Source organism: Cavia porcellus, unplaced genomic scaffold (assembly GCF_034190915.1).
Source record: "Cavia porcellus strain 051 isolate PalLab524CR breed Dunkin Hartley unplaced genomic scaffold, mCavPor4.1 scaffold_12, whole genome shotgun sequence".
NCBI lineage: Eukaryota > Metazoa > Chordata > Mammalia > Rodentia > Caviidae > Cavia > Cavia porcellus.
This window is the reverse complement of record NW_026947495.1, coordinates 66854456-66879123: the sequence shown is the minus strand read 5'-3', so window position 1 is coordinate 66879123 and position 24668 is coordinate 66854456. Positions and strand designations below refer to the sequence as shown.

At 34.4% G+C, this 24668-nt stretch overlaps 1 protein-coding gene across 6 annotated transcripts in view; it reads left to right on the top strand.

The window, feature by feature from the left end:
* The window catches only part of Cwc22 (CWC22 spliceosome associated protein homolog), a 56330-nt gene that overhangs the window by 6081 nt on the left and 25581 nt on the right, over positions 1–24668 (top strand). For 3 of the 6 annotated variants that reach the window (XM_013142540.3, XM_063259385.1, XM_063259386.1), the window contains exons 2-9: positions 2949–3045; positions 6035–6167; positions 10806–10873; positions 12015–12125; positions 16148–16390; positions 18683–18811; positions 22575–22743; positions 23103–23156. In XM_013142540.3, coding sequence (XP_012997994.2) covers positions 6141–6167; positions 10806–10873; positions 12015–12125; positions 16148–16390; positions 18683–18811; positions 22575–22743; positions 23103–23156 — 801 coding nt within the window. In that variant the 5' untranslated portion in view covers positions 2949–3045; positions 6035–6140. Of the gene's footprint in view, positions 1–1521; positions 1578–2948; positions 3046–6034; positions 6168–10805; positions 10874–12014; positions 12126–16147; positions 16391–18682; positions 18812–22574; positions 22744–23102; positions 23157–24668 lie in introns of all 6 variants that reach the window. The other 3 variants (XM_063259384.1, XM_013142539.3, XM_003478504.5) reach the window with 2 other exon arrangements.

Sequence of the window (24668 nt, the reverse complement as noted above, 5' to 3'; positions counted from 1 at the left end):
AGGAGGAAATAAAGAGTTCCAGTTTGGATCGCTTTCATTTGGAGGCTGTTTGAGAGATACACAAACTGGACATAGGATTTGGAGAGAAGTTTGGGCTGGAGGGATAAGTCGTTTTGTATGTTACCAGTAATTGAAGCTGTGGGAATGAAGTTGGTTTTCTAGAGAGAATATGGAAAAAAAAGAAAAGGCCAAGAGTATTCACTTGTGAATTTAACCAACATGTATTGTGGATCTCTAGTCTTCAGAGTATGGCAGTGAGTGAAACTGACAGCTCCAGGAACAAAGACTAAACATGTGGGGTAGCAGATGTTAATTAAAGTAGTGGAAGAGGAAGAAAGAAAACCACATGAAAGTGGTATGTAGGTTGGGAACTGAGGACTCAATGGGAATAGTAAGCAGTACCAAATACTAGAGCAGCGTCTGATAGAAGAAGGAAGTTCCTCAGATTTAGCAATTGGAAGGTCATTGTGTAACCTTGCTAAGTGATGTAGTCACATGGGAATGAAAAGCCTAAGTACTATGGTGAAGGAGGTTATTGGGAGGTTAAAATCTAGAAATACCAAGTATGGAATTATCAAAAATATCTCAGCACTGTAGGGAAAAAGAAGGGAACTAGAGAGGGGATAGAATATAAGTAATTTACCCTACAAATGTCATTGTTTATTTTTACATGAATCAGTAAAGCAATTCAACATGTATACTTCTTTAAACCCAACTCAAGTTGAAATCAGTACTATAAATCAAGAGATAGATGATTCAAATGGACAAATTCCTGCTTCTGTACATCCCACATTCTGTTGAAAAGGAGTACTTGGAAATTCTTGAAGTGAGAAATAATTTTTTAAAAAATTAAGATAGTATATCCAAAATGATTGTATGATTGGTTTGTTGTTGTTACTGAAATATAGACTACTGTGATCTTGCTTCATGATTAGGAAATAAATACAAGATGGTACTTTCTCAATTTACAATGGTAGTTTTCAGTATAGATTTGATGTCAGTGGGCTCATTAAAATATCTTTATAATCATCTGAATGGCACCGTCTTCAGGTAAAGTTTAATAGTCATTAAAAATTAAGAGTGTCTCCCCTGCACAAAATATCAGAGACCAATCAAATACTTTTGTAGTATGTTTATTCCTGTCAGTGAACAAAAAACTAACAATACCCAGAACTTCTTCACAGCTTCTAACCCTGAACTAGAATGTGGAAATCTTCAGTCATTCAGATGACTCTAAGGCAAAGAGCATGTGTATATGTACAATGACTGGGAAGCAAGCACTAGGGGAAATTGATCTTTTTGTGATTCTTAGAGCCAGAATGGTTTTGATATTCAGACTTAGATTTTAGAGTATAAATACATGGTACATAATATTGATCCTTTTAGGGTCCAGGTCAGCCTCCCCTAATCAAACACACTGATAGTTCTTCACTGTTTCCAGAGTCACATCACATGATGTCAGAGCATGACAGATTTTGCTAAATGAATTACAACAAACTTAACAAAAATCTTTATTTTCAGAACTTTCAGAATTACAGCTAAAGAAATGTCAACCCAAACTCAGTGACTTTCAAAAAGTGAGTGAAGTGTTTTGCCCCTCTTTTTTTACTCTCTCCTTGAAATTGTGAGTTTACGCTGAAGTCAGGTTTCAGGTCATATTTTTCTTACGTGACATATCATGGGGCAAATTTCTCAAAGATCCCCTAAGATGTTCCTTTCAGTGTTGGATCTGTTAGTGCAGGAATTTATCTACTTTTATTTCAAATTTTAAATTATCTATCTCTTGATTTGGATTCACTTCCACTTGAGTTGGGTTGAAAGAAATATACATATTGAATGTCTTTACTAATTTGTCTAAATAATTTGACATTTTAAGTTTACGTATGAAAAATATAGCAGGAAGAAAATTTTTGTGAGCAAAGAGGCTTTCTGTCAGTTAGCTACTGCAAGTATAAAGCAGTCTTGTCAGAAATTGCCTGAGAATCATGACCAATCTGTCACACTTCTTGGTTCCACAGAAAGGAACATCAATATTAGGAAGGGGTAAGGAGTTTGGTCCTATTGAGAATTTTGCTGAGAATTCTCTGTCATCCCCCTTCCGTTATATTTGACATTTAGAACCAATTTAGGACAGGTTTTTGAATGTTAAATATCACTATTTTTCCCATTGTGCAACCAGGATTTAAAACAGAACGTTTTTGTAAGGCTGGAATGGGACCTGCTTCTCCCCCCAACCTGCTCCTGAGCGGAGGCACTGTTCTCAGCAGTGAACTCAGCTCAGCACCAAGGTTCGTCATCCACAAGCACCAAATGTTGTAAATGAGATGAGCTAGGACAAGAAGTTTTGCAGGTCCCTGGACATCTGGAGACTTCAAGGACTCTTGACCACTGAAGTGACAGATTGCCAAGAAACTTTGACCACAGATGTTCGTTAAAAATCTTCCTGCCTAATGTCTCATGCCTTCTTTCAATTCCTATAAAAGGGGCCCACTTTCCTTGTTCCATACAGGCAGCCTTTTCACCCTCTGTCTGCCTGCACCCAGGCACAGTATTCCACCCCCTGTTGGCTTTACACACAAGCTCAGTGATCTCTGGTTTCTAACCCTGGAGTTCCTTACAATGTTTCAAATTCTGTCAGGCCTGCTGTGAGTCTATTCAATGTAGAGGTGCAAGCTAAAGGAATTCATTTTTTTTATTCCCCCTTTCTGTAACAGTTTTATGACATTTCATAGAGTTCCTCCAAAACAGATTGAGGACACCTAAGTAACAGTGATAGAAGTGTTCTGCTCTTGAAGTAATCGAGAAAGCAGTGCATTTCAGCCAGCAGTTGAATATTTTCTCATGTTCTGAATTTTCAGGATTATGCAGAATTTATAGTTTTATAGCTTTGGTTAAAAGTCTGAATTGTTACAAAGATTATTAAACATTTTGTGTTCTGATGCTTGCAGACACTGAGAGAAAAATCTTCATCATATATAAACGAGCGCTCCCAGGAGTACTACTGCAACCCCTATTGTAAGATACCCTCCTCATTCAGGAAAGCAGGTATAGTTTCGCTGAGTTTCTTACTTGTGACAAGGGGAGAAATTTAATAATTGATTGTTAAATTCACATAGTGATAGTAAGGAGAGCAAGGAGAGCTATAGACTCTAGATAAATTGCTCTCATTGCAGGAGTTTCCATTTAGTCTTAAGTATCAAGCATGCACATGTTGAACTATTAGAATTTCCCTACAGACATATTCTGTAGGAGTCTGGACAATGATAGTGCTTTACATGGTTAGACCTGTAATAGGAGTCTACTACAGTATGGTAGAATATTGTAGGTTTTACATTTTGAAACATAGAAATGTAGCAGATTAGACTTGATTGCCAGACAAAGGTTGAAAGAAAGTAAGGGGAAAGGTAAGAGCAGTCAGAAAGAAAATTCATTAAAATTAAGTAAGTCGGGCAATTTGAAAGCAAGTACATAGAAAATTGATTTAAAATATATATTGATGGTTTGGGGAGAAAAGTTGAGTTTAAGGACCCAGAATAATAGCAAAGAAGATTGCTAAGTCTTGAACAATATTGTCAGGTGATTTATTTGCTCATTGTCTTCCTGGTCATGGTAAATTTTAGACGTACTAATTAAATAAAGAAATCTTTAAAATTGTTGTACATGTTCAAAAAGGAATAGTGCTTCTTCATTGTATTAACATCATTACTATCTGGAAATTTGGAGTATCAGTTTTGGATAAGGTTTTCTGGATAGTAGAGACTATGTTTATATTTTATTAGTTTGGCATCAGTTTGTCAAGTTGACATTTTCATTAGGTTGGACTATTACACGATTTTGGTTCAGAAAAACATATCTTTGAATTTTAGTTCTGCCACTTAACTACCTGTAATTTGGAGGGATTGTTTTAACTGTAACTTAGCTCTTTCACTGCAGAATAAGGTTTTAAAAAAATCACAAAAGCAAATTATGAGGATTAAATGATTATGTAAATAATCATAAATTGTATCTATAATTTCTCAATTTTAAATAGTGCTGTTACTGTTATTCTTTTACATACATCTAAGCTTCTTACCAATACATGAAGAGGGTTGATATATTTGAGATATATATGTGTCCTTTTCCAGTTGACTTATAACTGAGTTCTTCACTGAAGTAGGCAGGCTATGGTGCCACAGGTTCACCACCACCATTCTAACCTACAGACTCCTCTTTTCTCCATTGAAACATTTATTTTTATAATTTTACTTTTGTTAATACAGTTTTATTGAGGTTGTAATTTTTGCATTGTATCAAAATAGGATATTTAATGAAAGGGGTATTTCTTGTCTCCCTACTACTATTGTGGAATCTGATTTTACAAAATGTTTGCATACTTTATTCTGAGATTTTTCTCGGTAGTTATCTGCAGTATAGACTCCGGTAGAAAAAGTTATTGTGGAAGTGAGTTCAGACACTGAAACTGAGTCCAAACAATAATGTCTTGGTTGTGGACATGACAAGGTCTTGAGGATATGGTCTATTGCTTGACTTAAGATTTAGGATCAGAGTAGCTCCTTAAAAAAATGAACAGAAAATAAGCAAAAATAGGTTCAGGGGCATCTCTACAACCAAAGAAGACTTTGCAATAATTGCAGTGGTAACAGGTTAAAAATGCAGTGGACTTAATATGAAGTTAGCCACAGTAATCTATTTACCTACAGCTGCAGTCACATGAGTGGTAATCTAGGTAGCAACAATATTTCGTAGATGGATGAGTTTGTAAAGAATCTTGTGTATGTTGCATGTTGCCTTTGCCAACTTTATTTTGTTCTAACCTTGTAAGAATTTTCTTGACTTGGTGATTTGGATTTCTCCCCATAAATGATTGCTGATATGCATCACATAATGGTGCTGAGACTATTTGTGTACGTGTTCTAGTGAAAACAACACCTAACTGGGTCCCCTTAAGGCTAGGTTTCTAGGGATAGGTCTATCACTGATGTTGTTATTGAGTATTAAAATGACCTGTCTGATGTTTAGTGTTCTCATTGTTAAATACAAGAAGAAACTAGACCGGGTAATCTATAATACTGTTTCTAGTATCAAATTAAGTATTTTTCCCCTAGTTCAGTTATATTCAATTATTTTGCCACTAAGTACAGTTCTTCATCCTTATTTGCTAAATTTTTCCCTTGTTTTAATTTTGCTTTTGTGATTTCATTACTTCACACCATAAACTGTTTGTGCAGTTCCACTAAAATGCTTGATTGGAAACCCTATGTGAGTGTAACTGTCAAATCAGCATTTTGCAGAAATACTAAATTTTATTTAATAAACGAGTATTAAATGACCTTTTCGTATTTAATAATGATGAGTAGGCATATTTGGGGCCAAATACATAGTTTTCAATATGCCTAGGTATCTAAACCTTTGTGCCTTTAATAGATCACATAGAAACATAATTATTTCAGCACCTTATATTTCTATGCAGAGTGTATTTGCTTTTGAGTGATTGTTATGTGAATCTGAGCTCTTTCATTGTTAACTTATGTACAAGAATTGGATGTTTTATACTCAGTTTGTATAGTTTTTCTTGTGATTGTTTCCTTGGTCCATTTTTGTAATATTACAGTATTTTGTCATAATACAAGTATAGGTCTTGCTCACCAAGAACATTTCAGAAAAGTTAGGAGACATCTATTTTCTACTAATTTTTATTCTTCACAGCTATTAGAATAAAGTGTTTGTTCTCTTTTTATGGAGTCTTAACCACTGTGTATTAGTCATACAGTGTTTTGTGGAACGATTAGTAAACTTTTAATATTTTTATCTAATTATTATATCTGTGCTTGTTCATTAAGAAATGAGATAGTCAAATGCCCACTGTGTGGAAAAAATGTTTTTATTTGATATGCATTTTATTTATTTTTGGTAGTGGGGATTAAATTCACAACCTCGCACTTGCCAGACAGGTGCTTGTGCCATTGAGCTAAATCCCCAGGTTTATATGATTTTATCATTGTTAACAAAATTTCCTTTGTGTTTTGTCTTGTAGTACTTGTAAACATAAAAAATAAATCAACAAGGAATTGAGACCACTGTGTACTTGTAACTTGGACCAACTCAAGTGTCGATTTATTAGATCAGCTGGCAACAGAAAAATGAAAAGTAGTGTGGCACAGATCAGAGTAAGTAAATGTGTATAAATGTAATTTATATATATTTGTATATAATGTAATGTAAATTTATAGTCAATGGCCTGTCCTTTCAATAACATTGCATTTACTTAATTGGGACATTAGGGTAGCATTGTACATATGCACAATTTCAAAGGTTAACCCTTGGCTGGAGTAATCAGTGGTCAGTTGAAAGAGTATACAGGATATATTTTCTGTGCATGTGTGTACACACAAGCCTGTACACATCACTGTCTGCATGAATCAGATAATGGAACCCATGTGAAAGAATGAATAAGAAAACATTCAGGAAATCACACCATCATTCTCATGGAGAAAGTTATCCCAAAAATATGAGCTGAAAGGCAGACATTCTCTTCTTCCATTCGTCAAGGCTCCGCATGTCTTTCCACAGTATGGACCTCTTGATGTATGTCTCGTAGGCATAGATGGGCATTTTGTTCTGTGCTATACTTTAGACATTCATTTACTCAGCAAGTACATACTGAATTCTTACTATGTCAGTGACTGTTAAAAGCACTCTTGAGAAAAATAATGAATAGAAATCTTTCTTCTCATGAAGTTTACATCTGCCATAGTCTGAGGAGACAGAAAATAAATCATAAACTTGTTATATATAGGTGAGTTGTATAGTATATTAGAATTAAGTGCCAGCCTGGTTTGGCTGAGAAAAGAAATGTAGGGTAAGTTAAGTAGGGTCAGTAGCACTAAGGGTTGAAGTCTATAATAAGGGAGTGTGAGACCCATTGAAAAGAAAGACATTTGAGCAGACATTTGTAGGAGACAGCAGAGTTAACTTAGAAGTGGGAACAGTGAAAACAAGAGTAGAAGGGCTGGAGCAAGTTGTGGAAGTGGAGAGTTAAACAGCAAGTGAGGTCAGAGCAGTAACAGGATATGACATTTAAATTTGATTGTCAATTTAATTGGCTTGAGCGATGCATCACAGATAGTAAAGCACACTTTTGGATGCGTCTGGGTAGGTCATGGGAGTGGGACCATAGATATTATTTTTGGTCCCTGCTGCTTTCCTCTCGGGGCTGTTTTGCTCTCTGCTTCCTGGCTGTCGTAAGTTGAACAGCTTTCCTCTGTCGTGCCTCTCTACCATGATGTTTGTGCTTCAGAGCCAGTTAACCATTAGACTATAGCCTCTGAAACTGGGCCACAATGACCTTTAAGTTTCACCATTATGTGTTTAGCAATGGAAAGCTGACAGTACACAGGGACTAGTACTCCACAAGCTTTCCAATCTGGCCTGAGTGATCTTGGCAGGAGAGCAAACCATTCAACTTCATTCTCCTGTCAGCTAAATAGATAAACAGGTGAACACATCACCACCAGGGCCTTGAAGTCCAAGGGGAAGGTGTATTTTTATTAAATTATAAATGCAGACACTTATCCATTCCTTCCTCCACTAGTTCTGCACCCTATATTTTCTTTAGAGAATCAGTAGGCTCCAAGCTCTTTGACAGCAGACAATAGAGACAGAGCCTGGTGCACAGTTTTGCTGTCATCTTTTCCATCTCTCTGATAAGAGATGACTCTCTCCAGCCTCTACACTAGTTATATGTCCAGCTTTTGCTTAAAAGTCTGCATTGACAAGAGCTCATTGCCATCAACTCTAACTCCATCTGTCAGATACCTTCATTAGTGTTCTGAAATTATGTCCTTGGGACTTGTATTCTGTCTCAGTGACTTTGCTCATTGCTGAGACAGAATGTGTGACACTCCAAGTGAAAAGAGGAATTATTTAGCTCACAGTTTGTAGAAGTTTCAGTTCGTAGCTTGCTGGCTCCAGGTCAGGGCGGCATGGCAGAAGGGCGTCACAGAGGAGAAACAGCATATGGCAGGTAGAAGGCAGTAAAGTAGCAAAACAGCAGCAACAAGCAGTGACCCTCTTTCTTTTTCTTACATCTTATCCAGGCTGCCAACCCTTTGGCCACGTTGCATTCATGCCCAGGGTGAGGGACCCTAATCCTAGCATCACATCCTTGATCCCAGCATCACACATCCTAGACAAGCCACCTCCAAAAAGCCCCACCTATGACTGCAGCAGGGTTTGGGGGACATCTAGACACAAGCCATAACATAATTCATTGTTCCATTGTTACTTAAATGGTTAAATTATTGGAGGCCCATTAAGTGGCTGACTTTGGTAGGATTGGAGACAGCAAGAGAAACTATGCAGAACTAGTATTTGACTGAACCTTGTTAAACAAGAGCACTAAGACCTTTGGACTGCTGCCTTTTAGAGAAAGAGGGATAGTTAGTCTTTCTTAGGATTTGCTTCCCACTGCTGCTTCAGGTGTTTCTCTTGTGGTCCTGATCCGCTTCTGTGGCCTCCCGCTAGCCTGAGAGTAAGTGACTTCAGCCTCCCTGCCCTTTGTGCTGAGTGGCTTGTCTGTCCCAGCCATCTCTTTTTAGTTTACCTCCATCTCCCCTTATTGCTAGCCGCTAGCCTGCACAGGGGGTGATCTTACTTCAGGTGCAGCTTAGGTGTTCCCTTGATACACCTAAGCTTTTAAGGCTTCAGCTGAGGATCCGTTTTTCCTTTGAGCCTTATTGTAGCTTCCTCAGTTGCCTAGAAGCATGGTCTCCACCTCTCCTTGCTTCTCGTCTGCCCTCCTCTAAAGGACTTTTCTTTGACCCTGATGAAATGCTGTTCATCCAGCAAGGCTGAGGTCAAGTTCTGCTGTCATCACTCTGCTCTGTTCGCCGCAGTGATTGTTCCCTCCTAGTGATCCACTGTGAGCACTTACTGTGTACGCCAGTCATTTCTTACTTGGCCATATTTCTGAAATCCTTCTGAGTCACAGCTTCAGTGTTTTTGGTCATTCCTCCTGTTCACAACAGATGTTGCAGAGATGTGTTAAAAATCATTAACACAGAATTGAGACTTTCTCTAATGTAGTCAAAATAATTGCCTTGTCTTACAAAAGAAAAAATAGATAATGCAGTTTTACTGTTCTCTGTCTCTCTCCCTGTTTCTCCCTGTGAAACATGTTTAATTATACAAATCTTTATGACTGTCACTCTTACAAAGTCATAAGCTCCTTGTCTTTTCCTCCTTTATGTCCTTCAGAATACCTGTATAGCAATGGTATGTCTTATAATAAATGACCAGTATAATTACTGTATTTTATGTTAGTATTTATTCAGATGTCTCTTGTGCTCTATATTTCACCTAGATTGTGTGTGTGAGTGCCTATTACCCAAAGCTGCATGTAGGCTGAGCCACTGAGCTACACTTTCAGGTCCAAGCTTAGTTGTTATTTTGTTTTGTTTTGGTACCAGGGATTGAACTCATGACCTTGTGCTTGACAAGCAGGTGCTTGTACTGAGCTAAACCCCTGGCCTAAAGTTAGACTCTTGACATAAAGTTTTGTAGAAACCTATGCCATACCTATTAAACAATCCTACTTCATTATGTTTTGATGAAACTTTCAATACTCTGTAATACTGTTACTTAGATACACTTTTCTTGTCTATTAACACATTTTTGTGATGATTGCATTTAGTGAAAAATAACAGCCAAAACTACAGCTACTTCAAATTATACATTTTAATTAAATACTTATTTACATACATAAATTAGGGTACACTATGCAAACATTCAATAGTTAATGAGATTGTGTGGCAGTTTACTTGTGAGAATGTTAGATTCAAACTGCAGTTAATTAGATAGTCATAAAATAGAAGTTGGAACTTGTTTATATTACTCTTCAAAGTAATTTTCTATTTTTAAATGTGTTTTTTTCCTCATTAAGGAGACAAGCATGTAAATTTGCTGAACCAGTTACTCATTTGATTAATTTTTTTCTTTTTAGATTTCAAGATTAAGGTACTTTAACATTTTTTTTTCTTACAGTAAAGTTAGTAAAAATAATTTTAATTTTTAAGAAAATAAGATATCGGGGCTGGGGATTTAGCTCAGCGGCATATAAGCGCCTGCCTTGAAAGCAGGCAGTCATGAGTTCGACCCCCGGTACCAATAAAAAAGGAAAAAGACAAAAAAAAAAAAAAAAAAAGAAAAGAAAAGAAGACATCAACATTAGTGTTGACTAGTTGTACAAAATAATTTACCTGTATATAAAATAGATACTTGGTTTCCTTTAATGTATCTGGATTATTTAAATAGAATATGTGCTCAAACTGGGTGGCTCATACCTGTCTCACGTCATGTCATGTCACTCTTACATTACATGAAATTACTTATTTGAATGTTCACAAATTAATTATTTTTCAGAGGATTTGGCATAAACCTATATATAAGAGTCATGTTTTAATTCTCTGGATCCTAATTAGTATGAAACATATCAGACACTCAAATAATGTTTGTCAAAAGTAAAAATAATTTTTTATAAATAAGTTATTCAGTTCTCAGCTGTTTATTTTATCCCAGTTAAGTAACTTATACTAAACTTGTGGCTTTCATAAGCTAAAGGAGATATGAGGTAAGTACAGTGTTAGGTGATTTTTATCTATTTAAGTAACATGACTTATTCCTATGATTTTAAAAAGTCTTGAAATTATTTCTAAAATAATTGTAATTTTCTGACATCTATATCATTTTCTGTAGTTTTATTATAAATAATTTTGAAACATTTTCCTCCTTATTTTTCTCTTTGAAAGCATTCTTCTGGTCATGACAGAAGAGAAAACTATAATTCTTATCAGAGGAACTCCTCTCCAGAAGACAGGTGAATAGTTTTAAATGTTTTAATTGTAACAAATTTTTTATGATAATTTAAAGTAATAAATTAGGTTTCTAATTTTAGGATAAGTATTGAAATGCTGTTTTTGCTGTCACTGCTGTTCTTTATATTTACATAGTTTTTTATGGTTTCCAAAATATTTTTATATGTATCGTCATCATAATTATGTTAAGATCAGCAGTCCAGGTGCATTAATGTGCATCATGTATTCACATGAGGACTACAGTTAAAATAGAACCATTAAATGATTTCTGTGAGCTGGGGCTGTAATCAGTGGTAGGATACTTGCCTACTGTGTATGAGGCTATGAGTTGAATAGCCAGCACTGCAAAAAATAATAGAAATAATAATAATTGTTATTATTTCTAAAGGGAGAAACAGCCTTATTCTGTATGTACTTTTATTCTTAATACATGCTACTAAATAGCTACCCAAACCTTTAATTTATGCACATGAAGTTAATTGTCCTGCTTTGTGGCTGCTTTCACAAATCAACTACTCCCTATGTAAAAAATACGCATCTTTCATTTTCTATGTAGACAGCCTACATAAGTATAAATTATGTTTAACTTAACTGTAGATATATGTATTAAATATCAGATTATGTTAGTATGTATATTAAATATTTTCTTAAAATCTGATTGTATTGCCTTTTAAAGTTTAGGTAATAGATCTAATGCTTTCTATCTTTGTTCACTAATAATTTCTGTCCATTTTCATGGTTATCTAATAATACAGTTTTATTAGAAATAGCTGATAAATAATAATATTATAGAGACCAGTGAGACATCCATCTCATTGTTCAGTGCTTTGCTAAATAAGCCAACTAAGCAGAAGGATATTTATTTTGTAGGATAGCCTTTTCCTTGCAATTAAATATGATCTCCAGATATACCTCTCTCACTAAGAACAGCGTGAATCAGTGTGTACAAGTTTCAGTAAATCAGTTTCAGAAGTTGTTTTACTGTGCACAAGCTCAAAGCTTTTGTAATCCTGAGTGAACAAGTGTTAAAAAGTTCAACAGGATTTTGTTCATTCATAGAGATACCAATATATGATTTTCTGAAGTATTTATAACATACTTGATTTCAACTTGTAACTGTAGTTCTTTTATTTCATATGTTAGATATGCAGAACAAGAAAGGTCCCCCCGGGATAGAGATTACTTTGATTACAACAGGTCAGACTATGAACATTCAAGAAGAGGACATTCTTATGATGGTGGTATGGAATCGCGGTTAGTATTGAGATTTAACTGTGGAAAAATTATATTTGCTTAAATTTTCTTTTTTTTCAGAAAGTAAAAGCACTGTTAACAATAGCTATCATTAATTATTTTTTAGGTACCCATCTTTCTAATACTTCATTGAATGTCCTTATTATATTAAAATATATGGTGTATATTCTATTGTATCTGTTTCACAGCTAAAGGAACTGAGGCTTACACACGTTCAGTAATTGGTTTGTATTTTTGAAACAACAATGGCAAGTCTACTGTCTGTCTAACCTACAGCCCAAGCTTTTATTAATTTTATACTAATAGAAAGCTTGGCCTATTTTTTTGTTTTTTTGAATTCTTTGCGATTAAAATTTTCCTGGTAGAAAGATATTGAGAATGGAGTTAACTAATTTATAGTTTTTTCGAAGTATAAATGATTTTTATTTGGAACTTGGAGAGCTTAGCTACTCACCTGTACATCCAACCAGTAGGACTTACAAGATTTATCTTGTTGAGAAATGGGTAAGAGAACTGAAGCGAGAGCAAATGATCTCTTCAGTAGAAACTTTAGCATGAAAGTGTTTGGAAATTTCTAAGGCCATCATTTAAGAAAAGTCAGATGTAAGAGCCATTCATATTGTGCTCAAAAGGAAGCAGAGTATTATATGCCTTTGTTAGTGTTCTGCACTTTTTAAAAATTCTTTGCTTTCTTGGAAAAATAGGTAATAGTTTTTTCAGTGAGATATTAAAAGTCACTATTTGAGAATTGCCTTTTAAAACCTCACTAAAAGACCTCTGTATTTGTTCTTGAGAAAGCATAGCAGAGAAAAAATTACTTAACGCATTTGGGGAAACTCCCAGGTAAATGTGATAATAGTTTTAAAGAAAGCAGGTGTGCAGTTGCTAGGGATGCTCAGTACAGGACAAAGAGATGAGCTGGAATTCTAGTGGAGATGGAAATAATTCTCAGCTGCGTACTGCAGAAAGCTCTACATGGCTAGTACTCTTTTTACGTGCATGTATCCCTGCTGCTAAGAGAAGTGGTGATCACACAGTTGACGAGCTGTTTGAAACTGACTTTGGACTAACATTGTTTTAACTTTTTTGGTAAGACAGTATTGCATAATTGAAAGAGTACAGATTTTGTATTCGTATATACTAGAGTTCAAGTCTTAGTTACTAGTTATATAAGTTGGTAGATTCTTACCGACTTCCTTCAGAGCCTCAGTTTCCTCATCTGTCAAGTTAGTGTGATAATGTTTGTTTTTTCTGGTGTATTAGGTTTAAGAATCATGAATATCATATTGCCACGTTTCATTATTAGTTAATACGCACAAAATGAAAATTTGAAGATGCATGTTTAGCACATTGATTTGAATAGGGATAATCAGTGAACCAGTGACATTTTGAATAACATGTGTAGAGTCATAGAATTCCAGTTTCCCTAATGTATGAACTGGTTGATCTTGATTGTGTTTTGAGTTAATCTGACAATTGAACAAATTTTAATAGTTTACAAAGAAACTGTGTTGTCTTTTAAATTCTCTTTTCTCCTTCAGTAATTTCCACTCTCTTTGTAGACATCTGCCTATCTTGGTCTTCATTTTAAAGCCAGCTGTTCTAATTACCCTGTTTTTATTTATTAGTCACCCAGCTTCCAGACCTCGCATCTCATGTTATATGGTTCACTAAGATCTCTGTCCTTTTCATATATCACATATTACTGTCAGACAGCACAAGACTAACCCCCACTGTACTTCTGATCAAATTCCTCTGCACTCTACTCAGCTAAGTACATTATTTGATACAAACATTTCCTTTTCACTACATTCTAATACCTACTTAATCTTAAAATGTCAGATCAAATTATCTCACAAAGCTGGGATCATCAACTCTTATCCTAAATGATGCCTTATTTGGCAAGATGATTTACAAGTAAGGAAATGGCTTTGAGATGATTAACTGACTGAATTTGTAATTAACCCATATAGTAGCTGTTGAAACTAGAGTTAGAACTCAATTTTGAGTTCAAAGCACAAAGTTTTGATGTTTTACATTTGTTGGGGGAAGGGGTTCTTTTGGAAGCCTTGATTGTAGAATTTCAGTTTAACTCCTTAAGTTTGATCCAGAGTGTAAACAAAATGTCATGGGATCCACACAGTTACATTGTTAATCAACAGCCTGGGTACTACATAAAATATTAAGGCTCACAGTCAAAAAACATTTGAATATAACAAATGTTTGCTACTACTAAGAGTATTCTTTGTGCATCCCAAGAAGAGCAAACACAGTGATACAAGGATGTGATCACCAAATTACTTGGTCTTAGAAGAATCATAATCAGTGTCAGTAACTCCATGCTGTCACTGCTCTTGGAACATGCCGCATTCACTGTAAGAGGCAGCTCAGTTTTAAATCAGTGGGTAGAGTTTGGAGCATTGGCCCTTATGAGTGGGAATTCCTATTTGAAACCACTTTGTCCCTTTCCTACTCTTAAAGTGTTCAGTCTGTTCATCCTCCTTAGCAGTCTGTCAGGTTTCTTAATGCCTCAGTTTCAAAACTTCCTTTACCACTGCCTGAGCAGGTAGCTGCTTTTGTCACTTCATGTAAGTTGAGTTACTCTATTTTAAAACAACTCTATTTTAAAGGTATATTATGTATCTCAAACTTAGCCTTTGAATTTTGCTCAAATCTATAGTTTTCTAGGGATGTAATGATATAAAACCTCCTTTTGTTTACTTACTTATATAGGTCACTGTCTCAAACAATACATGAGCAGAATGATTTGAGTTTCTAAGACAATATTAAAAAACAGCTAATTGAACAGGCATTCATCCTTGGGGAAAGGGAAAAAAGAGCAAGGACTATATTACTTGTTTGTTACTAATGGTTTCCAAGAGCAATATTCTGATTGTTCTACAAGTGTTAGCTTAAAAAAAGATATTACATATAGAGGGAAGAATAATTATGGCTAGAAAATTTTTTCATCTCAAAATAACCTGGAGCCACTGAGCTGCTTTTTCTGCCCCGCAATGTTCCATTTTTTTAAACATTTTTTTTATTTTAGAAAGAAAAACTCAAAGCAAACAAACAATGAAAAAATAGCAGAAGCAGAATGACAGCCATAATAACAAAAACCAATAGCAATATAGGATTTCAAAACAAGATAATAGGATTTTAACAATGGTTGTTTATTGTATATTGTTATCTGTAACAATTGCTCAGGTTACCAGATACAGGCATGCAAGAGCCTTTGAGCTTCTTAACAAACACATTCATTCTATCAAAAAACGATTGTAAATATTGCACTTCTTTATAGCAACGTTTCTTCTACATCTGCCACTACTGGAAATAAACTCATTTCTCTTCTATACAGTTTACTTTGTACACCATTCCACAGTCCAGTTTACCTTCTTTGAGGCAGGGATTCGCTGTGTAGTTCGGTCTGGTCTTGAATCCTCCTATCTCAGCCTCCCAAGTACTGCGATTAAAATACTCTTTTCATGTCACTCTTTCTTTCACTCAGATATCACAGTTCACCATTATGACTAGTGTAAACAACTCAGCTATGTTTGATGTCTTTGTAAAAAAATTCTAACTCAAACTCATCTTTCCAACTATTGTCACCCATGACCTGATTATTCTGTTCATTTTGGCCTTAGTACTCGGGCTCCGTGTTTCAGTAGCTACTCTCTCTTCAGTTAGTAGCAAAGTGCTATCCTCCCCTTCCCTTTCTGCTCCCCTGTTTGGTCCTCATCTCAATTCTGTAAAGCTTTCCAGCCCTGACACTGGTGGCAAACCTTTGGCGCACATGCTATCACTAGCTGTTTATCACTGAAAACTCTAAAAGGTTGCCATTGCTGCCTAGTGTAAGTTATTTTTTAAATTAACTTTTAATTTTTTAAACCGTACCTTCATCAACCTAAACTACTTTTCCTATTCTGAATTTTTGGAGCCTGCTTATCTTATTCATTTGGTGTTCAGCTCATTGTGAAAATGTGTTTTACACTATCTTTTCTCCTTTTCAAAATATATTACAGAAGCAGGGACCGAGAAAAACGCAGAGAAAGAGAGAGAGAAATGGATAAGAAAAGGTCCCGGGAATCTCCATCTCCAGGGAGAAGGAGCCCAGAAGCATCAATAAACCAGAGTTCAGCTCAAGATGAGCCTTCTACAAAGAAGAAGAAAGATGAGCTGGATCCTCTGCTGACTCGCACCGGCGGAGCGTACATCCCTCCTGCAAAGCTCAGGATGATGCAAGAACAGATTACAGATAAAAACAGGCACGTTGATAGGCTAAGTCCAAATAAGGCAGTGACATCCTCATTGACAAACAGATCCATCATGTTCTGATTAGCCTTGGCTGTTGAGAACAGACCTTAACCCACAGTGACAAGGTCCTCAGTTTGCAGATCTGTCTACTGCAGGTTGTGCTGCACTGGAGCACACCATGTACAACTCATCCTGCCATTGACATAGAATTTGTTTCTTTTGCACGAATGAAAAAGTTTGAGGAAAAGACTACTCACTTTTTAAGTATTTTCAAATTATTGGTAGTGTATGTTTTTTGTAAGTAAGAGTGTTATTGGCATTTTAGATCTAAAGTGGTCCTCTGTGGTACTAAGTCAGAAGCCTGCAAACTTGTTCTGTCAAAGGCCGGTTAGTAAATAGTTTAGGCTGTGGACCGTTCACTGTCTGTTGCAGCTACTTAACTCCACCACTGAAGTGTGAATACATTCGTAGGTAACATAGAAACTAAAGAGTGTGACTGCACTGCAGTAAAGCTGAAAGAAGTTGTGGCTCATTGCTGTTAATCTATGAAACGAGCTGGCATTTTCTCTTTTTCTCTCCTCTTGTTTAGACAATACCATCTTAGACTACTTTTTTTTCTATTCTAAAGCAAACAAAATTGTTACATGAACATTCATGTGAAAAATACCCTTTTTCAAAATACCTGTGATGGTAAGAAGCTATTTAGGAAAGTACAGCAAAATTTTCAACATTGTTTTTCACCCTCAACTGTACCAAGAAGGTTGACTGGGAAAAACGTGATGCCAGGTTGAAATGATCACTGAATACCATGTTAGTAAACAGGTTAGGATAGAAATTTGCTACACTATAAGAAAAATACTTGAGGTGAGCTAAAGGGGGAGTTCCTACATCTTTTCATGGGTTTTTAATTGGTAGTTAGTAAAATACTTGAGAGCCGAATATAAATGAAATCTAAACTGTTTTAAGAGTTAGCCAAAAACAGAAATAATGTGTGAACTGTGAAGAGTTGAAATAAAATAAAACCTTACTGATTAGAGCAGAGTTAAATGCAGCCTTTTATCCTCAGTGTCTCCTGGCACATTCCCAGTGTGGGATGATCTCGTTTGCCAGGCTCTGCTCTTACAGACCTCCGGGTGTGCCACTCAGATTCATGGCCTGGAGACTTTCAGAGATTCATAAGTAGAACTGAGAAGCCCAATCCAGGAATACGGGGGAATAATTACATTTTATATTTACTAATCTCTAAAATGGAACTCCTTTTGTATTGGGAATATAGGACAGAGACTAGTATCAATAGTCTGTTCATTTCACATAGCTTATGATACTGTTTGCAGCATGCTACTGGAAAATTACAGCTAGTCTTAGTCCTACCCCCATCTTGTTATTTAATGTGCTAAGAAGTTTGTAGAATATGATGTCAAGCTGATGTTTTCTCATGTGTTGGAGACTCTGTTTGTAATTCTGTTTATTGTACTTACCTAATAGCTCTTTATCACACTTCCAGAAATGTATGGAGGAAAAATGAGTAAGACTTCTTTGAAACTAAAGTTAAATTCTACAGATAAACAGCTGTATAAACCATAGAATTCTAGAGCTTTGAAAGAGCATAGACATTACCAAGTTCAGCCTAAAGAAACCCATTGATGCTAAATAATTCATGTAAAAATCTAAGCTAAATACAGAATAGCCATCTACATTCAGCTGGTTTAGCTATAGGACTGCTGCATAAACAGAGATGGTCTTTTATAAAGCCTTAGAGCAGTATTTCAGTCCCAAGATTGTATGTGACTTTCCCTTTTTCTGTAATTATTACCATTTCTTTGTAGTTTAAACCATTTCATTTGTTGTCTGTTATTTTATGAGAATTCATAATTAAAAGTTTATTTTTATGACTTACATTTGGATGCTTCTTATAGTTTAAAAATGTCTTAGTTGGATTTATTTTAAGACTTCCAGTAAAGACAAGTGTAGTGAAATATTATAATGCAAAATGAGCATGTATTTGAATCTGACTAAAAAATGTTTTATGTTACAATACAGATGGACATAAGAACGAAGAATCCTTACGTATTCTTATATAATCTTACCATGATATTAAAGAATGGTAAACTTGTATTTGAGTATTATATGTATATTAAATGAAATATGGTTTAATGGAATGTTTATTCCTGTAATCATATATTTTATAATGCTGTGGAATCATTTGTGAACATGTTAAAAAGAATACTAAGTAGTTTTTCTATTCTTATGGTCTTTTATTAATGACAAAGTTTTAATTTGTATTGATGTCAATTCTTTTCTAGCTTAGCATACCAGAGGATGAGCTGGGAGGCCCTAAAGAAGTCAATCAATGGTCTTATCAACAAAGTCAATATTTCCAATATAAGTATTATTATCCAAGAGCTTCTTCAAGAAAATATAGTCAGAGGAAGGCAAGTATTAGCCATTTTTATTGTATTTCATAGTAATTTTTCAAAGGATGTATCTACATGAGTAGTAATTGATTTATTATGCTACCTCATGATAAGGTGATCGAGAATATTGAAATGAAATTCAATATTCTTATAAAAATGAAATTCTTATAAACATGTAATAAGCAAAAACTGTACCTCACTGTTAAAGATTTTGTGGAATTTTTGCTTTCTGAGAAGTTTGGATGGCCCATGATTTTGCATAAGCATTTGTTTCCTGAATACTTCAGTAATTTAAATCTATAAGGAGTAATGAATATTAAAATATAATACCACAATAGTTTCACAGGCAAAACTTACATTTTTGTGCTGAACAGCATGATCTTTTGAAATACATACACATTGCAAAATGGCTAAATCAAACTATTTAACTATTTTATTACCTTGTATTCTTATTTTTTTGTGTGTGGTAAGAGTGCTTAGTAATTTTTACGTAATACGTTGTTATTAAGTATAGCAGTGATGGTGAATCTTAGAGACTGAATGCCAGCACTGCAGTTAAACCTGAATACTGAGGTTCTACTTTTAAAAAGAACAACTCTACATTAACATTTTTGTCTTAAAAACACAGTAACACATGCCATGCGTTCGCCACCCCGGAACTGTAGTCACCATGGTGGACAGTAGGTCTCTTGAGCTTCCTCCTCCTCTGTAACCTCAGTATTTTCTCTGTTGAGCACCATCTTCTTAATCCTCCTCCTGGCCTCGGGAAGCTGCCAGTTTATTGTTTTTGCTGTGAGTTCAGCTTTCATAGGTGCCATGCATTAGAGCGATAGAGATAGTGGCTTTCCTGCTTACTTCTCTTAGCAAAATATCCTTGATACATTCATGTTGTAAGAATTGACAGAATTTTCTTCTTTTTTAAGACTGAATTCTATTCTGTGCGTATATTTATACACTTTCTTTATCTCTCAGTGGACCTTTAAGATTATTCCATTGGCTGTTAGGAAAAATAACTGCAACAAATGATACACATTTCGCCTAATACTTTCTTATTCTTTGGTTACACACACCATAGTGGAATTGCCGAATCATGGGTGTTCGGGTTTTAATTTGGGGGTTTTTTTGGTTTGCATGTTTGTTTGTTTTTGGTACCAGGGATCAAACTCACAATCTGCTTGCCAGACAGGCATTTATACCACTGAGCTAAATCCCCAGCCCCTAGTTTTTAATTTTTTGGGAGAACCTCCATACTGTTTTTCCATACTGGCTGGACTAATTCGTATTCCTATTTATAGTATTCCAAGATTTCCTTTCTCTTTATCCTTAGCCACACTATTTGCCCTTTTACAACAACCATTCTAACAGATGCAAGATGTTATCTCATTGTGCTCTTAATTTACATTTCCTGGATGATAGGTGATAATATCTTCTCTTGACAAGTGTCTGTTTGAGTCCTTTGCCCATTTATTAAATTGGGTTATACTGGCACTTCTTTGAGTTCCTTATATATTCCAGATATTATTGTCTCCTTACCAGATGTGTGTTTTGTTTTCATTCTGGACTCCAATAGTTTTTTCCTTTGCTGTATAGCAGTTTTCAAGTGATTCAATCCCATTTGTTTTACGTTTGCTTTTGTTGCCTGTGTGTTTAGGATTGTATCCAAAAAGTCATTACCCAAACCATTATGATGGAGCTTTGGCCCCAGGAGTTTTACAGTTTCTTTAATCTATCTTGAGTCGGTTCATATATATGTTATAAAATTAGTATCTGTTTTTTTGTCTGCATTTAGAACCTTAATTTTTCTGGCACCATCTATTGAACAAGACTATTGGTTCCCTATTATGTGTTTCAACACCTTTGTCAAAAATCCATTGGCTATAAATTCGTGGATGTACAACTTTCTGTTCTGTTCTCTGTTTTTATGCCTGTATCATTTTGTTTTGATTATATAGTTTTGTAGTACATTGCAAATCTGGTAGAGTATAAAATCTTTTTGCTAAAGATTTGACTATTTGGTATCTTTTCTGGTTGCACATGAATTTTAGGATTTTTTTTCTATTTTTGTGAAAAATTAGAATTTTGATAGGGATTGCATTGAATTTATAACTGTTTTGGGTAGTATGGACACTTTTACAAGACTATTTAGTTCCTGAGCATAGACATATCTTTCCATCTACTTATGTATGGTTTTAGTGTACACCATTCACCTCATTAGTTAAATTTAGTGCTAAGTTTTCATTGTTGTATGGGTGCTATTATAAATGGAATTATCTTTTTTATGTCTTTTTGGATGGTTTGTTGTTAGCTTGTAGAAATAAAAGCTACAAATTTTTGTATCCTGCCACTTTCACAAATTTATTATCAGTTCCAAGGCTTTTCATTGGAGATTTTAGGGTTTTCTACAGGTAAAAATCATGTTGTCTGCAAACAGTGACTTTGGAACTTCTTTGTTTCAGATTTGTATTGTTTTCATTTCTCTTGTAGAATTACTCTGGCTAAGGCTGTGCTAGTATTGTACGGAATAGAAGTGATGAGTGTGGGCAACCTTGTCTTGTTCGTGATCTTTGAGAAAAAGCTTTAAGCTTTTCACCATTGAGTATGTTAGCTACAGGCTTGCCATAATGATCTTTATTCTGTTTTAATTTCTAATTAAAGTAAGAGGGGAGTAGGAAAGATGAGCAGTAAAATTTAAGGAGGCAAGAAGTAATCATAGATGTCTATTAAGTTTATGCAACTGCTGTTTTTTAAAAAGCCTAAGAAGCAGAAAATACTCTGTATCTATTAAACCAAGGGCTGTTTTCCATTGTTATGTCACATTACCCTGACTTGTCATCTTAGAAAAAGCAAAAGTGAAAACCTGAGGAGATAAGTGTAGTATATTATAGAGGTATGAAATGACCAAGAGAAATGTCCACAATCCTCAAAGACAAGCAGAGCCCTCCCTATTTTAATTAGAAAATAACAGGCTTACAGCAGTTTTAAGAATTATTTAAGGTCTCAAAATTTATAGGTTAGGTTCTTTTTCTGCTGTAACAATTCAGTTATTGTACCTAAACCTAACATTAAGATATATTTTCCCCCATCTTTTGGCAATCCAGTAATTGTCATTATATTACCAAAAAAAAAACTTGAATTACTCCATTTTTGTATCTCCATTTTCTCATCAATATGCATATAAAAATGTGACCATTTTGAAATGTCAGGTAAACACTTTATTTTCCTGTCATTATTTAACATTCAACATTATTTACTATTATTTAATATTATAATGGTTATGTTATGCTTATTTCTCATAGGAGTAGTCCAAACCTTCATTTTTACTTTAAACTTAGAGGTGAAAACAACCAAAATTTGTTTTTAATCACAGAATTATTTTTATAATAATGATAGACCCATAGTTAAAAGTTTATATTTTCTAGATTTTGTATTTTAGCTTCACTTTTAAAAAAATGTTACTATTTTTATGAACTTTTTTAAAATCCTGAAATTCATAATTAGGTATAGCAGGACCAATATCAAAGGAAATATATTTAAAAAGAAAATTTGGGAAAGAAGATTGTTGTGAAATCTCATTCTATATTTTACAAATGCACAAAGTCAAATTTTGTTTTCTCAAAAGCATTTTTATTACTTGATAAACTCATTCTCTCCAGAAGGGAATTCCCTAAAGAAAATTTAGTCCTTATTTAGTTATTATGATTGTTTATAAGGAATAGTATTACTGGATTTTAAATATTTTTTCCTAATTCTTTTTTTATTCTTCTCTATTCTTTATAAACAGAGGGCTGCTGTCCAGATCTGTTTTACAAGCCCAGAGTGCTTCTCCAATCTTCACACATGTTTATGCAGCGTTGGTAGCAATTATCAACTCAAAATTTCCCCAAATCGGAGAATTAATCCTCAAGAGGTTAATTCTTAATTTTCGAAAAGGCTATCGAAGAAATGATAAGGTAAATGAATGGCTTATTAAATAGACTTTGACATAGGGATAGACCAATAAACCAATATCAACAAAAGTAAGCAATGCTGATTTCTGCATAAGAACGCTTCTTAAAAACTGTACCTCACAGTAACTTTTGTCATTTTGTTGCATATGCTCTGGCCACTAACAATTGCTGAGCTGCAAAAATGATGGTTGTTACTATAGACCGACAATTACTTAGTAGTGGCACTGTTCCACATTACTTTCATTAAAATGATCCTTGTACATTACTGTTTTAAGAGCATGTTAGTTGATTACAGATTCTCTAGAAAAATCAAAATAGGTTTTAGTGTATAGATTAACTTTGTGTCTACTTTCCTTTTTCAGCAACTTTGTCTGACTGCTTCAAAATTTGTGGCACATCTTATTAACCAAAATGTGGTAAGTAATTAACATCAAAATGTATTCCTATTCATTGGCAGTAGACCGTGGGCTTGATGCCACTTCAGTGATACATCTGTTTTTGTTTTGATTTATAGTACTTGGCAAATACTGTTAATATTTTAATAAATGCATCTCCTATATTTTAATAGAAGGAAATCACAATAATTTTAAGTGTTTTGTCAAATTGATTTAACTCAATACCTGGTGACTACACTACAAAAAGTTTTTTAAAGAATGTATTTCAGTTCTTTTATAAAGCAGTAAATAAATTTGCTATCTTCATTCTTTTTTCTCTGTGCCTAGTGTGAGTTCCTAATAAATATCTGGAAAAAACTTTATAACTTCCAACTACATAGATGTAGTCATATATTTTTAGTGTCAGTTTATCAAACACAGGGGATTAAACGATCTTAATTTTTTCAAAATGCAAATAGCTTTACTTTTTCCACTTCTTTCTCTGTATGTCATTCATGAGAGCATAAATAGTATTCACTGTTGAACCAAAGAGAAAAATAACAGTACTCCTTGTAAATACATACATACTTGTAAAATGTAGTAAATTAATTCATTTTAATGTTTTAAGCACAAGTAATTTTGATAATAGGTTTTTAAAAAATTTTGTGTTCTGCTATTTTTGGAGTTTGATTTAGTTTCTGTTTTATTTTGAAAAAATATTTTAAATTTTTGTATGTATTTGAGGGTTTTTCAGTTACATGTTGTATATTGTCATTTTTAATGTACCATCTGCATATGAGAACAATTTTGAAGTCATAATTTTATTTCTCTAATGTTGAATATTTTAATTCTTTCCAGTCTACTCTTAAAGATCTTTTAGATTTTAACTTAGTCATCATATTGCAAAGATAATTTGCTACTGAAGCCTATAGAAATTTAATTTTACTTCCTTATAACAGCAGAGGTGTTTCTGTTTTTGAGTGAGAATTTTGGTATTGCCACAAAACAGTTAAATAGTATTTTGCTTCTTCCCTATTAGGTGCAGGGCAACATTTTCTTGTCAGTTATTAAGACATTTTGACAGCCCTTCTCCAATCACAGAATGTTCACACTGTATTTTTGATGTTGTGCATAGTGTGAAGAGGATATTCACCTGAGTTAAGAACTGGACTTTTTCCCTATCTCAGAAAAGTGTCTGAACTACAAAGGCATTTGGATGGCATTTTGAACGTTCTTTCTAGTTCATTTTCTTCTCACAACAGAGCTGCTGTGTAGAATTTTATTCCACACTCTGCCTGGAATTGTATATCAATATTAAATTTTGAACATGTAGCTTTTGTTTAATTAAAATGGAAGTACTCAAATCTGTTGCTGCAAACAAAAAATTTTAAGATATTTTGTGATAAAATTATTCATGTAATTTAAAGACTTTGTTATTTAACAGTTGCTTGTATAATGAATTAGCAAATGCATATAGAGTTGTCATGGAGAAGGGTAGTATAAAAAGCATTGTATTACTATTTCAAATATATGGATTCTGAAAATAATTATTAA